At 50.0% G+C, this 15605-nt stretch overlaps 1 protein-coding gene across 4 annotated transcripts in view; it reads right to left on the bottom strand.

Annotated features, from left to right (window-relative positions):
- The window catches only part of LOC101950374 (deoxyribonuclease 1 like 2), a 31625-nt gene extending 21231 nt beyond the window's left edge, over positions 1 to 10394 (bottom strand). Inside the window, exons 1-2 of one of the 4 annotated variants that reach the window (XR_010591134.1) lie at positions 5224 to 5277; positions 29 to 201 (exon numbers count right to left, since the gene is read on the bottom strand). Coding sequence is in view for 3 of the 4 variants with exons in the window: in XM_008176111.4 (XP_008174333.2) it covers positions 29 to 201; positions 7968 to 7989 (195 nt within the window). In the remaining variant the exon portion in view is untranslated. Of the gene's footprint in view, positions 1 to 28; positions 202 to 5223; positions 5278 to 7967; positions 8227 to 10253 lie in introns of those variants that run through there. The other 3 variants (XM_042854078.2, XM_008176111.4, XM_042854076.2) reach the window with 3 other exon arrangements.
- Positions 10395 to 15605: the final 5211 nt, after the last annotated feature.

The raw sequence follows: 15605 nt of genomic DNA, 5'->3' as shown, positions 1-15605 counted from the left end.
CTGGAGCCCGGCGGCCTGTACTACTCACTTTCACGATGATGCCCGCAGTGGTCTCGTCAGACAGCTTGCTGTCTCCAAAGCTCTTGATGTTGAAAGCGCAAATTTTCAGGGTGGCGGCTGTGTGCAGTAGGTAGGCCAGGGACAGCAAGGCCAGCGCTGGCTTCATGGCCCCCATCCTGCAGGCAGGAAGGGACACAGCATCTGTAGGGATCAGCGGAGAGGTTAGTGTATTGGCAAGGAGCAGGAAACCGCCTAGGAGTGCTGGCTGGGCTGGAATGATGGGGGGGCCTTGTGATGTGCGTAGCCTGCTGACAGAGGATGCATGTACTAAACTAAAGTGCGCCTATCACAACCCTCCAGGAAGTCAGTCAGTGTCATTATCCCTAATTTGCACATAAGGAAATTAAGGCAAAGAAAGGGGAAGGGACTTGCCCAATGTCATCCAGTGAATCAGCAACAGAGCTGGGAAAAGAACCTAGGAGTCCTGGCTCCCAGTCACCTGTTTTAGCCCCCAGACAACAGTCTGTAAAGTTACCACAGGTATGGGGCCAGGGCCAGCTCCAGGCACCAGTTTGGCAAGCTGGTGCTTGGGGCGGCCAATCCTGACAGGGGCGGCAGGTCCAGCTATTCGGCGGCAATTCGGCGGATGGTCCCTCACTCCCGCTAGGAGCGAAGGACCTTCTGCCGAATTGCCGCCGCAGATCGCGATCGCGGCTTTTTTTTTTTTTTTTTTTTTTTTTTTTTTTTTTTTGGCTGCTTGGGGCGGCCAAATCCCTGGAGCCGGCCCTGTATGGGGCAGCCTTTCTGTCTGTTCCCTGCATGCCTGTATATCTGAAAATAGCCCAGAGCAAGTGATTGCATTAAACAGTGTTAATGTGAACTTGGACACAGAAGGATGAGAGAAGCTGGGACAGGGAACAAGCTGCTAGTCATCTCTGTTCGTGCTCATGTTGGCTACAGATCCACTAATACTCAAAGCTGGGAACCCTCCCACTTCCTCCCCACTCACACGCATCTCCCCACTTACTTCCCCAAAAGGGGCAGGGACAGTTGCAATTTCTTCCACCTTGTAACAAGCATGGCTGGTTCAGGAATTGGAGGATCCCTTACCACTAAGGTGACAGATTTGTATGGTGTCTGCATGTCCCAGATTGTTGGACTGTCTGCTATAGGGGTTGCTAAGGTCATACGGCCCTGCATTTGTAGGGTTAATTGCTAAAACAGGGGGGTTGACTGCGAAGACAGGGGTGCTCACTCTCTAAGTGAAAAAATGTACTGCTTTCTCCCCTGCCCACTTTGTTTTAACAAGAAAATTAGTTACAGAATTTTCCCCAAGTTTTTTAGGGTTAATTTGTGTTATATCAATTAAACTTTTTCAAATATTTATACACGACATACGTTCTAATATTCAGTACATTTTTACACATAGTAGAAAGGAAAATAATATAACAATTAAATAAAATATAGCCCCCTTGAGTTTATATAAACCCTCTGAGGATAATAAACTTTCATTAACTGCTTATCCTTGGGCGATATAGGTAGAAACCTTTTGAAAGTTTTTTTTCTCAGCTTTAACATTTTGCAACATTGTTTACGGTTTAACTTAATTCAGGGAGGTTTGCCCAGGATAGAGCAGGAACTGGCGGGATCTGTCTCAAGAGACAGAGGGTTGGTGGACACCCAGCTGTAGTAAGGAATTCATGCTTTCAGCTGCATATGATTTGGGTATGGATGCTATTGGGTTAGGACCTGGAACAGTAACCGTGACAGGCATTCTGTCACAGTCATGTTTATGCTGAGCAAGGCTGGGACTCTTGCTTCAACCCCAGTTTGCACAATATCTGGAAGAGGGTGAGTTTCATAAAGACCTGACAGATCGTAACAGGCAGACTTTGCAACTGCTGCAGAGACATGGCAATCAGTTATTGCTACAGGATCATTTCCCAGAGAACAACCACAACAATGCAGCCCTGGTGAACCATACGGTCAGACCCCAGCATATTCCATGGTTCCGATAAACAAGTTGGCACAAAGCAGTGGAGCCAAATCACCATGTTCTCGAGCAGCAGTTCAGAAAGAATAGAGGAAACCGGGTTACTTACAAAAGTTTCAGAAGTGAAATGTTTTCTAGAGGAGATGGGGAGAAATAAGGGTTGTCTTCACGGAGCATAAAAATAACAACTCCTGTATCTATTAACTTATTAAACCAACAACATTTAACTAATAGCCCGCATGACAATAAGCAAGCAACAAAGCATTCTATACATATGCTTAATACTTTGATTTACCTCCTTTTACTTTTTCTCCTACCCTTCCCCCCTGCACTTTTTTGCAGGTTAGAAGGGTGGTGAGTAAAGTTTTGTTTTCTCCTATTTGCATTTATTAATTTCATTTTGACATTTACATCAGGTATCGCCTTGTTTAAAGGGGCATCTATTTCAAAGGCATGGTGTCATTGCTACAACAAAGCCAGCTGACATTAGTTACTTGTGTTCGGCTTCAGAGTCCAAGATCCATTGTTTAAATATAAAACAAAGGTTTGAGGACTTAAAAAATTAATTGCTTTGTTGGACATTTGTCTTGTTTTAGGACCAGCGTCGATGGGCAACAATTCACAGACAAAACCAGTTAACAGTGCCTGCCAGGAAAGACAATTCCTTCTTTATGTACAGCAACATGTTGGCTGCTAGCCTCAGAGTCCAAGTGATGTTGCTGCCTTTTGCTTTTCAGACTCCCCTGTCAGCTTTTCACTTGGAACCAAATATCATAACTTAAAGGCACAGCAACAATTGAAGACCTAATACCTTTAACTTTAAATTATCCCAGGAATTACTTGAATAATACTTTTACTTTAACAAGGCTAACTTGTCTCACCTTTACCATTTCATGTTCAAAATAAAATTTGTTAGCTCTTTAATTATTGAAGCAAATAGATTTTTAGCAGAATCCTTTGAAAGCCAATTTATTTGACACATACATTTCACATACACCTTCCTTTTTAAAGAGGGTTTTATTGACAGGGAGTGTTCATTTAGGTCCTTTAAACCTTTCAAAATCGCACAACTTTAAGTACCTTTTGCTGAAAATTTGAATTAATTTTAATTAATGGAGCTGTTTTTTCCATTCCCTTAATTCAGGCTCATGTGATTCCATGGATACGCACACCCATGCCCCCAGGAAGTGGGGTGAGGGGCATGAATCACACCAATATGCAAATTTCCAAAAGTATCTTATGGCACATTCAAATTTCCAAATCATGTAGTCTTGTAGTAGGATTTTTTTACCTGCTTTGTAGCCAATAGCCAACTATATTTTGGGGGTCAGTCTAAAATTTGCTAAAATCATAATGCTTTCCTTTTTAAACTAGTAATTTTGGTTGCATTAGGGTTAACATTACAATTTCCTTTTAGGGGTGTGGTCTGGATCTACCATCAGGCTGATTTTATCTTTATTCCAAGCTGGTAGTTTCCCCAGATAATCTCTCTCATTTAGTTCTTCTCAGTTTCTCCTTCAGGACAACCACCCACAATTACCTTGTAGATCACTGATATTTCTGGGACTTGCATAGCTGCATTCTCTCTTTCATCTAATGAGCACCTGAGTCCGTTTGAGTCTGTGGTTAATTCCTGCATCTTTTTCTTCCCTTTCTCATTTAATTTTCTTAGCTTTCTATACTCCTCAGCTCTCTCACTCAATGCTGCAATTTGTCCCCTTCAATCATGAACCTGCTCTCTCATGTCCTCCTGTTCCTTCCAGCACTTACCACGATTCCCGGGACACCCTGCTTTGCCACAATGAATTGCTCCTGTGCCACCCGGGAAGCACTTCTCAACTCCTTAGGTTCTTTGCACCAACTTAACTTCCTTACCCTCATCTCACCACAATCGATCTGACATTCCTTGAGCTTTCCTCAGGGCCATTCTGAGCCAGAGCCACATTTACACTATTCATATTCTCAAGCAGCATTTTTAGTTCCCCATTTTGCTCCCTCTCTTAACTCCTTAATCTTAGGTGTCTTCTCGGCTTTTGACGTAAGCCATGAACACACGTGACCCCACGGATCGGTCTCAGATTGGATTTGGCGCACTGCAGTGTGCTAGACCAGGGATGGGCAAACTTTTTGGCGAAAGGGCCACATCTGGGTATGGAAATTGTATGGCGGACCATGAATGCTCATGAAAGTGGGGATTGGGGTATGGGAGGGGGTAAGGGCTCCGGCTAGGGGTGTTGGCTCTGGGGTGGGGCTGGGCATGAGGGGTTGGGGATGCAGGAGGGTGCTCCGGGCTGGGACCAAGGGGTTCGGAGGGCGGGAGGGGGATCAGGGCTGGGGCAGGGAGTTGGGGTCAGGGCTGGCTCCAGGCACCAGCCTGGCAAGCAGGTGCTTGGGACGGCCACTCCGGAGCGGGGCAGCACATCCAGCTATTCGGCGGCAATTCGGTGGACGGTCCCTCACTCCCACTCGGAGCGAAGGACCTCCCGCTGAATTGCCACCGCAGATCGCGATCGTGGCCTTTTTTTTGCTGCTTGGGGCGGCCAAAACCCTGGAGTCGGGCCTGGGGCGGGGGAGGGGTCAGGAGTGCAGGCTCTGGACGGCGCTTACCTCAAGCAGTTCCTGGAAGCAGCAGCACGTCCCCCCTCCAGCTCCTACATGGAGGTGTGGCCAGGCAGCTCTGGGTGCTGCCCCATCCACAGGTGCCACCCCTGCAGCTCCCATTGGCTGCAGTTCCTGACCAATAGGAGCTGTGGGGGCGTGCTTGGGGTAGGGGCAGTGTGCGGAGCCCCCTGGCTGCCCCTACGCATAGGGGCTGGAGGGGGGACATGCTGCTGCTTATGGGAGCTGCGTGGAGTGGGGCAAGCCCTCGACACTGCTCCACGGCTGGAGCACTGGAGCGGGGCAAGTCCCGGCCCCCACTCCCCGGCGGGAGCTTGAGGGCCAAATTAAAATGTCTGAAGAGCCGGATGCAGCCCCTGGGCCGTAATTTGCCCACCCCTGTGCTGAGCTCTCCACTGCCACTATACTAGGCCGAGCATTCCTGTCTGATACGCTCTCAAACACTACTGCGAATCAAGGTGCCCATCCGGGCCACCAATTCGTTACCAACAATGGTTTTAGTAAGGTTCGAATTTATTCAGTGATTAAAGAGACCTCCGTATCAGTCAGCTTGATTGGATTTATTAAATAATTAATTAACTAGACAGCAGAAAGACTAAGAGTATAGTTACCACAGTCCATGAGCCTGATTCTACAGCTGGCAACAGGTACCTCGCCCTGTTTGGTTCTGCGATTTGCTTATACCTGGTTGGTACTTATAGGCAGGTTGCTGACAAATCCATTAGTTCCTGTTTCCACAGGCTAGAGGAAAACACATCTTGTTCTGGTACATTTCCTAAAGTTCCGAGTCCCTGATTTAGACATCTGCCCCTTCCTGTCAGCCTATGTTTACAGTATATAGGGTACTGCTGATTGTGGTGAAACCTTGCTTGTGAAATCAGAATGACAGAACACTGTGTTAAGGGTTATGGCATCTTTCTCCTCTTTTCAGCCATCTGGTCTTTTTTCCCTTTATAGCATGATGCTCAAGGTGGCAGGGGGAGGGCGGCCTCACAGCCCAGCAATCAGCCTGGACAAGCCTGGTTCCCAGGTCAGCGGGCGGGAGTGTTTGTGTGAACTTGCCTCCAGAATGATGAGCAAAGCTGCCCAGTTTCAGGCAGGCTCCGTGCAGGCCCCTGGAACAAATGCTCCATAGCTGAGCTTTGCAGTCTGGACTCATCTCTGCTGACTGCCCTGGACCAGCCAGTCCCCTCTGTTGGGGCTCATGTTGCCTACAGGTCTCCTTGGTACCCTCCCACTTCCTCCCCTCTCCTACACGTTTCCCCTTTGGCCTCCCCACAGTCACCTCCCAGAGCTTGCCCCAGCTGGGGAAGGCTAGGCCTGGTTCCCTCCCTCCCAGGGCACTGTGTACAGTAATGCCAGGCACACCTGAGGGCTGAGCATACTGCCTCCACACAGCTCTCCTTCCCTCCAGTGGGCAGCCGGGCAGCGCCCCACTGGCACTCTGTCTTATAGCTCTCAAGCGAAGAGCTGCTGCGGACAGTTCCCGTGAAAAGACCAGGGTCTGCACTGCTTAGCTTGAGCCTCTGGGACCATTTGCAAAGGTCCTTGTGGCCCATAAGAACTCAATCAGCTCCAGGGTAGCACAACCATGGGCAATGTCCTGGCTTCTCCTAAGGTGTTCGATAATCCCGACTTGTTAGCAATCTATAGTGGGGTCTGTAAGGAACCCACAGGGGGAAGGAGACTATAGGGTCTAGAGGCTGACCTACCATCTCCACTGTAATGCCAGTCTCCACTAGGCCTTCCTACGGGCTAATGGGCAGCGCTAAGGGATGGCTCTGCTTGAAGGTGGGCAGTCATCCCTCTCTGGGAGTATCTCTGGGGAGTGTCCCTGGCACGTGTTCTCTGCTTTCAGCAGAACTGAGAGACCTCTGCCCCTTGGCCCGCACCTGCAGTTGAGGGTGTGAATCTAATCACCAAATTCCTCCTGGTGTTTTGTGCTCAGATTCTCCTGATGGGAGACAAGACAGCCAACAACATGCCGCTGATTCATCTGCCCATAGAGCAGTGACACTCAACCTTTCCAGATTAATGTGCCCCTTTCAGGCCGCTGATTTGTTTTGCATACCCCAAGTTTCACCTCACTTAAAAACAACTTGCTTACACAATCAGACATAATAATACAGAAGTGTCCCAGCATACTATTACTGACAAATTGCCAACTTTCTCATTTTTACCATGTAATTATAAAATAAATCAATTGGAATATAAATATTGTACTTGCATTTCAGTGTCTAGTATATAGAGCAGTACAAACAAGTCATAGTGTGAATGAAATTTTAGTTTGTACTGACTTTGGTAATGCTTTTTATGTAGCCTGTTGTAAAACTAGGCAAGTATCTAGATGAGTTGATGTACCCCCTGAAAGACCTCCGCATACCTCCACAGGTACGCGTCCCCCTGGTTGAGAAGCACTGTCATAGAGCACCACTTGCAAAACACTCCTGGAACCCGTAGGAAGGGTTCTTGCTATAACAACTGCCGGCTCCCAGAATTTGTCCAGTGTGATATGATTCTGTGCTGCTGATGCCATTAGTCTGTAAGCTCTCAAAGGAAGGGAACCCTTCCTTCCACACATGGTATCTACTAAGGCAGTGCTTCTCAAGCTATCTGATGTGGGGGACCGGCAATTTTTTTCCCCAATGTGCCAGGGACTGGTGCCATATTATTATCCTATTTGATGCTCTTATAAGGAAACTCGTTGCGGACCGGCAGCCGATGGCTCGGTCCGCGGACCACCACTTTGAGAAGCACTGTACTAAGGCACCATGCAGAGCTATGCTACTCTGGGCATAATACCAATGGTGCAGCCATGCGCTTTCTCTGCACCCAGCAAGATCCAAGGTGAGCTGTCCCTTTGCTCTCGAGATTTACTCTCCGCCAGTCTGTCCGTAGCAGGGACACTGGATGGGGATCTCTCGGCAGCCTCCATCTGCTCTCTTGCAAATGTCTCCAAGCTGAATCTGCATTACCCCCCAACGCCTTCTCCGCATTTTCAATTTCTGATCCCACCTCCCTATTGTGGGTTGGGTTTGGGTTTTTTTTGTTGTTGTTTTTTTTTGAGTGTCTATCGCAAATCGCAACGCTCAGGTCTCAGCCTTGATCCACAGTAATTCTGCCTTGCTTGTGTCTCCCCCTAAACTTTCATGCCATCTGACTCCAAATCTTCTAGGACTTTCATAGCTGATCCCACCTCGTCATGCTGATCTCTGCTAATAACAATACACCTCACGTTCAAGAGTGCAGACAAACCTCTGCTTTCATTAACAGCCAGTCCAACGCTACAAAGATCATGTTACCTGTGAAAAATAAAAGGAAGAGGCATGCTTTAAAAAGAGAGGCTAGCTCTTACTCTGTAAGCAGCTCCCAGGCATGGGTCTGGAGGGAGAATTTGCAGGAAGCCGCTCTGCTCTCGTGGTTGATAACACACGGCCCACAATTCTGCTGCTGCGACTGCCCCGGCAGGAGCACAGACAGGAGGCCTGGGGCAGGTGGAACGAGATGGACCCTTCGGTGCACGTTTTGGCTCTGGACAGATGCTTCTCTGTAGACAGGGAAGCAAACACTCATCCCTCGGAAGGGTGGGGCTGCTTTAATAAGTTCTCTCTTACAATAGAATTAAATAAAGAAGCGCTCAAGGGAAAAACCGATACATTGCCTAATCAGGAGCAGCTAATTTAGTTCGGGGGTGGCACAGAACCACGAGAACAATGCAAGACGAGCACCAGGACGATCCCTAGCTAGGCAGAGTAGACAGACCTGCTTGCTCATGGTGTTTGTCATAGTATCATGGGAATGCTAACTCCGTGCGAGCTAGGCAGAGCAGAGACAGCTGCTTGCTCATGGTATTTGTCATAGTATTGTGGGAACACAAGCTCCATGCGTGGCCATTCTTCCCAGATCAAAGGGAAGGGGCATCAGCCTGCTGGCTCCCAGCTGGCCAATGGTCCCTGATGGGCTGCAAACCAGACAAGCAAGGAGGAGAAGGGAAGCTGTGGCTTAAATCTACTAGCATGGGGGGAAATCATAAAGATCTTACTCAGCTTTTACTCAGCCCTTCGGCAGCAAAGTCACCCTGGCATCATAAGATCGGAGTGACACTTGGGCAGAGGCCTCAGGCATTGGCTCTTGGGGCAAACGAACTTCCCCAGCGAAGCAGGAGACGGTATCGTTCTGAGACACCAGGCAGAGGAGGATTGACTTATTGAGGCACCCAAGCACTGTGGCCAGGAATTGGGGACATAGAGCGGGACCTGGAAGAGACATTGTGATCTGGGGAGTCCAGTGAAAGCCGGGGTGAATCTCATCACTAGGGCATCAGTGGGGTCTGATCACTATAGGAGAGAGGGAGAGTGTAACAGGAATGGCTTTCCAGGGGATGGAGACCTGGGGCTAAGCCAGCCCTGATTCCAGGGCAAGTCATGCCTGTGTTGATCCCAGGGCAAAAGACAGAGGGAAGCTGCTGGGAGGGGCTCTTGCAGTGGTCCCCGAGAAAGAACAGTCCCTCAGGGGACTGTCCACCCCCTCCCCTGCCCCATGCTTCCTGCATGCTGCTGAACAGCTAATCACTGGCGGGTGGGAGGCGCTGGGAGGGAGGGGAAGGAGCTGATTGGCAGGGCTGCTGGTGGGTGCTGAGCACCCACTATTTTTTTTCTGTGGGTGCTGCAGCCCCAGACCACCCATGGAGTCAGCAGCTATGGAGTGTGGTGAAATTCTCTGAACGAAAATACAGAGAGTGGAAAACAAAGGGGACCACAGGCCCAGAGCAGAGGAGAGCAAGAAGGAAACACTCCTATGAACAATCTGGGGGTGGCCCAAACCACAAGAACCTACTGTGGGGGTATCAGCTACCCGACAATCTGCTGGGAACAAGTCCATAAGCATGGGTCACCAGGGCAGTCCTGAGGCTGCAGAGATGATAACAAGCCACTCCTTGACACAGCAGTTCCGTAGCACTCCTCTCAGTAAGGAGATGCAGTCATTTTTGGCTCGCTGCAGCACTCGACTGGGTTGTGTTGACCCCTCAGAGTGGTTTTCCAAAAGCCACCCACAATGTGTGTTTCTCCCTCCATCATCCTGACCTCTTACAAGGGTCAGGCTGGAAATCATTATTACTTGGTTTGTCTTTGACAGTTTCAAAGCCAGGAAAAGAATTCCCCAGCTTTGCAAGGGCCACTCAGCCAATGGCAAAGAATGTCTAGCATCAAAAGGCAGTGAGCTTGTTAAAGGTGATTCAGCCCTGAAAGCTCTCTTTCAAAGCCCAGGGAGATGAGCAAGGAAGTGAAGCCATATGGGGTGTGTCTCCTTCCTCGGTATTAGTCAGGCTGAGTGTCTGTGTTGTTGGTACCCCCTCTCAGAAACCACTCATCATAATCCAACTAACAAGCCCCCAAACACTTGCTGTGCTCACACCCTGTTACCCAGGGTTCTTTTACCCAAAGCTGTTGGTAACTTTTACTCTATGCGAGATAGTGTCAGGAAATAAATCAGGGGAGACACAGCTGTCTGACCGATAGATGGCTGGCACAAACAGGGCAACATAAGAGTGCTTTCACTTAAAGCTAAACTTTACTTAGTCTCAAGCACTTACACACGTCCGCAACAGGTTAGTGAAACATCCCCAACCCTCGATAATTACCAAAGCTGAGTGTAGCTCTCGAGTGGCACAGCAGCAGCCCATCTGCCACTGGGGACCGCAAGATGTATCCAGAGGGAGAGTCCAGAAGAGTCCAACTACCTCAAACTTTTCCCCCTTATTTATACATTAGTAATAGAATGATATGTCCCTTAAAGAAAACTTGTCAAGCAAGCAGTTTCAATGGTCAAGCAAGAGGTTCCTTCTGATTATTGATTAACCAGGTGTGGGTTTTTCCAGAGTTTGCAGCCTTGAGATCCTGTTAGACACATTCCTGAGGGCACATCTTGCTCTTCTAAAATGCATGTATTAGCAGCTTCAACACAATTCTTACCAGGAAGGACGTGGGTCAAGCTGCTCTTTCTGTGGGACCCAAAACCCCCTCCCCTCCTGCCTTGGTCAAGCTTACAGCCTGCTGACTTGGCTGCTTTTAGCAATAAGCCATAGTGGTTTCAGGAACTTTACTGGTTTGCCAAAAATCTCCCCGTACAACCCTGCCTGCACCAGCTCTGCCTGGCAGGCAAGTCTCACCCACCCTGAGCGATGCTCCCTGCCCAGCACACAACAATGCTTACACCAAAATTCATCTCCTTGTTCGAGATCTCTGTAGTGTTCTGGTAAGTCCATGTTCTTTAAAGGAGATATGCCAAGGCCTCAGGGCTCCATCAGTGTTTGGACAGGATTGTGAATCTCAAATGTTTTGATGGTTTTCTTGAAGCCCGAGCTCCTAGAATCAGGAAATTACATGAGAATCTCAGCTTGCATTCAAAACAAAACAAAGTCTGTTTCTAGCCCTCACGGGGGCAGAGAAAAACTTGAAGATGTGATTCACGTGCGACATAAGGGCTATGAAACCAGAATGCAAAAAAAAAAAAAAGAACCTCCAAAATGTTTTAAAAAGAAAATCTCATGATTTTGGGGGCCTGGTTTAAGGCTTTTGAATGCTTGGGGTTGGCACCATTGCTCTGTCCCAGCCACGAAGAACTGTGAGAAGGGGATAACTATCCTCCTCAGACAAAATCCTACATATTGAGCCCTACTACATTGCACTGGAGTGACAGAGAGGAAAATGCTTTTTCTTCTTTCTAAGGCTTATGCGCATTGTTATTTTGCTCAGTGCTCAGTACCATAGTAGGTGCTATATAAAATCATAAACTGGACACACACTGGCTGGATAGATAAATGGATAGACCAAGATGATGGGTGGATGCATAGATTAATAGGGGATAGATAGAGGCAGAGGTGAGATGAGATTGGACGGTAATGCTGGCAGACCAGCTCTGTTTGGTGTGAGATCTAAGGTGATCAGCCCTATGGGACTGGGAATAACCTGAATAATGCTGTGAATCTGTGTTAGGGACCATCTATTACAAATGTAGGCTTACCTGTGAGGTGAGATACATCGGAGGACCTAATGGGACTGTCTGTGACTCCAGATTAAGGCTGTTATAGTGCCTGAGGGGTTTATACTTGATAATTGGTTGGTGAAATCTAAACATGGAACTCACAGCCAATTGGGGGTTGTGCCCTGCTTCTTCCCAGTCTGCCCTTAAGTTGGTCCTCACGCTCATGAGCCACTGCAGGGCAGCTTCACATGGACCCCGCCCTAGATCTGTGCCACCCTGAGCTGCAGCTGCTGTCCTGTGTATCCAACTCACCCCGCAGAGCAAGGCCCCCCGTGTCCCACTTTTGCAAAGTGCTATACATTCTAAAGTGCTCTAGCAATGACACATCATCAGAATGGCAGCAGGGTTTTTAAAGCGCAAACATTTCCCTCCCCATCTGCCCCAGGGCTTTCCCTAGTCCCAGGAGATGCCAGCAGAGATGCCATAACCCAGCTCAGAACTCTACAGAGAGGCACTCAGTGACCTCCGGAACAGCTCGCGCCCCCACAGGAGCGGTGGGCAGGGTCCTATGAACGCTAGTGACACAGCTCAAGGATCAGGGAATGCAGGGGAGAACACACTTTCAATTTTAGACAGTGCTAGGGTTACCATTCGTCCGGATTTACCCGGACATGTCCTCCTTTTTGTGCTAAAAATAGCGTCCGGGGGGAATTTGTAAAGCACTCACAATGTCCGGGATTTCCCCCTCCCCCGGCAGAGCGAGCGGCTGGGAGGGCTGCAGGGAAGTCCCGGGCTGGACTCAGGAGCAGCTGTAGAGGAGCCGGATCCGCCCTGCATTCTGAGCCGGCAGCTCCCTTGCAGCCCAGTCCGGCAGCACTGTGCAGGGCCAGACCGGGTTTTGTTGTGCAGGGCCAGGGACCGGGTTTTGTTGTGCTGGGGAGCTCAGCCACGTGTCCGGCTCGGCTGCACAGAGCCCAACACTCTGTTCTGAGCAGCAGGGTAAGGAGGTCAGGGGGCAGGAAGGTTCTGGAGGTGGCAGTCAAGAAACGGGGGGGGGCTTTTTGGGGGGAGTGGAGAAAGTTTTGGGCAGTCAGGGTACAGGTAGGGGGTAGGGTCCTGGGGGGCAGTTGGGGGGGGTCTTTGGAGGGGGCAGTTAGGGGACAAGGAACAGGGAGTCTTAGGTAGGGGGTGGGGTTCTGGAGGGCAGTTAGGAGCAGGGGTCCCAGGAGGGGGCAGTCAGGGGACAAGGAGCAGGGGGGGAGTGTTTGGGAGTTCTGGGGGGGGCTGTCAGGTGGCAGGGGTGGGGAGATGGATCGGAGCAGTCAGGGGACAGGGAGCAGAGGGGTTTAGATGGGTTGGGAGTTCTGGGGGGGGGCTGTCAGGGGGTGGGGAGTGGTTGGATGGGGCGTGGGAGTCCCAGGGGTCTGTCTGGGGGTGGGGGTGTGGATAAGGGTTGGGGCAGTCAGGGGACAAGAGGCAGGGAGGCTTAGATAGGGAATGGAGTCCTGGGGGGCAGTTAGGGGCAGGGGTCCCAGGAGGGGGCAGTCAGGGGACAAGGAACGGGGGGAGGGTTGGGGGTTCTGGGGGGGCGGGAAGTGGGAGGGGCAGGGGCGGGGCTAGGGCGGGGCTCCTCCCGTCCTCTTTTTTTCTTGCTGAAATATGGTAACCCTAGACAGTGCCCCATTGGCTAAGAATGGGAGAGTGAGTGAGAGCACAGGAATGGATGGGGCCAAGCGCTGCCCACTGCTGCTCAGAGCATCTCAGCCTTGCCTGCTCTCCTGTGCTGTCTCCTGGTTGTGGAGTGAAGGAGCCTCTTGTACTGGCTCAGGGTAACAGACCCCTGCAGAGGAGGCCGCAGCAGGTAGGAGTTGAGAAGGAATAGGAAATCAACCACAGACTTCAGGATGCTGCAGCTCACCAAATGTCAGACATGCCTGCGAGAGATGGGGAGAGCAATGGGGAAGGGCTGATAGCAGCATGCACCAGCCCAGGATGACAGCAGAGGGGCTAGTGTGTCTGAGAGGGGAGGAGGGACGCACCAGAGGGAGCCAGAAAAAGCCCATCTAATCTTATTCCTCTTTGCAAATCTCTTCCTTTCCGGGGCGAGGAAGGGATTCAGAGACACTGGGGTTCCACACGGGGCCAGGCCCCCTAGCCCAGTGTCCTGGCCCAGCTGTGACCAGTTCCAGAGGAACACAGGCATTGCCAGACTGGATCGGACTCAAGGTCCATCTTGTCTAGTAGCCTGTCTCTGACAGGGGCCAGCCCCAGATGCTGCAGAGGAAGGTGTAAGAACCCCAGACATGGCAGATGTGGGATAATCTGCCCGCATATTAGGTCTCATCCTGGTCAGTAACAGTTATAGATTATTTTAATATCCTTTCCAGCATCTGCTGTCATTAATGATGCTCACTCTGGATATTCCCATTGTCCACAGGAATGTCCAATCCCTCTTTAAATATTGCTACATTCTTTGGCCTCAACTTCTTCCTGTAGCAGGGAGTTCCACTGTCTAATTATTCAACATTGTGTGAAAAAGCATTTCCTTTCCCAGTTTTGAATTTCCCACCTTGAAATATCACCAAATGTCCCCTTGTTCTCATGCTAGGAGACAGGAAGATCAGAAGCTCCCCATCTCCTGACTCTAGACCAGTCAGTACTTTATAGACATTTATTGTGTCCTCTCTTATCTCTCTCCTTCTCTAAGGTGTCAAATCCCTGCTATACATTCCCATTTTTTTCCTGACCCAGCCCCCAGTTGGTCATTGTCTCATTCCTGGAAGCCTAAGGATGTTGAGCTTGTTGTTAGACACTCTTTGCAAGTGAGACGAGACAATCTCACTCTGCAACCTCTGGCTCACAAACACAGAACCCTGGCCCTGCAACTGTCAGAGTCCTGTACAAAGTGGACATAAAACATCTCCTGTGGTGGGCCCTCCCTCTTGGCCTGATTCTGATCCCATTGACCCAGGTGGAAATCAGGAGCTTCTCTATTGGAATCAGTGATGCAAAACAGGTAGAAGGAAGAGCAGAATCAGGCCATGAGACTCCCTTCTACTGTCAGGAAACGGCTCCAGACCCTTCCCATTTTGGATCCAGTTCTGAAGTGAAATGGTGTTTCTTAGTCATTCGTTTATACTCTGTCAGTGTATCCCATCATGCTTTGCTTTTTTAAAGGCCCATCATGGCCTTTCTCTTAGCCAGACAAATCACAGTGCAGATAGTTCAGTGAGAACAATAGCACTATGGAACAGGGACAGATTTTGCACCAGGTGTATTCTAGGCCTTGGCTACACTTGCAGATGTACAGCGCTGTGAGTTAAACCTGACTTCGTACAGCTGAGTATGGAAAGCGCTGCAGTCTGTCCACACTGACAGCTGCCCTGCGCACTGTCGTGGCCACATTTGCAGCATTTGCTGCACCATTGGGAGCGGTGCATTATGGGCAGCTATCCCACAGAGCACCTCTTCCCATTCTGGCGCCGTGGGTTGTGGGAAGGGGGCGTGGGTGCGGGGCATTCTGGGTCCTGTCCCAACGCCCCGTGATGCTTCGCTTCGCATCCCAGAAATCCCTTTGTTTCTGTTCACCTTTGGCGCTATCTTTCAACAGTTTCTGTGCAGCGCGATCTGTCTGCGGGAAATGGAGCCCGAACTGCTGAGGCGTATGCTGACTTATCTCGCCAGCACGTCACGTTTGGCTGTCGAACTATTCCTTAAGATCCAAAGTGACAGTGAGAGTGAGGGTGAGGAGTCCGACGATGCTATCGAGCCGCGTAATGCGTACGACACGAAATTGCTTGTGGCATTCACGGACATGCTCAGCACCGTGGAACGCTGCTTTTGGGCTCAGGAAACAAGCACCGAGTGGTGGGATCACATCGTCATGGAAGTCTGGGATGACGAGCAGTGGCTGCAGAACTTTCAGATGAGAAAAGCCACTTTCATGGGACTGTGTGAGAAGCTTGCCCCCACCCTGCGGCGCAAGGACACGAGATTGAGAGCTGCCCTG

This window comes from Chrysemys picta, chromosome 10 (assembly GCF_011386835.1).
Source record: "Chrysemys picta bellii isolate R12L10 chromosome 10, ASM1138683v2, whole genome shotgun sequence".
NCBI lineage: Eukaryota > Metazoa > Chordata > Testudines > Emydidae > Chrysemys > Chrysemys picta.
The sequence above is the reverse complement of the archived record's forward strand: the minus strand, read 5'-3'. Positions and strand labels throughout refer to the sequence as shown.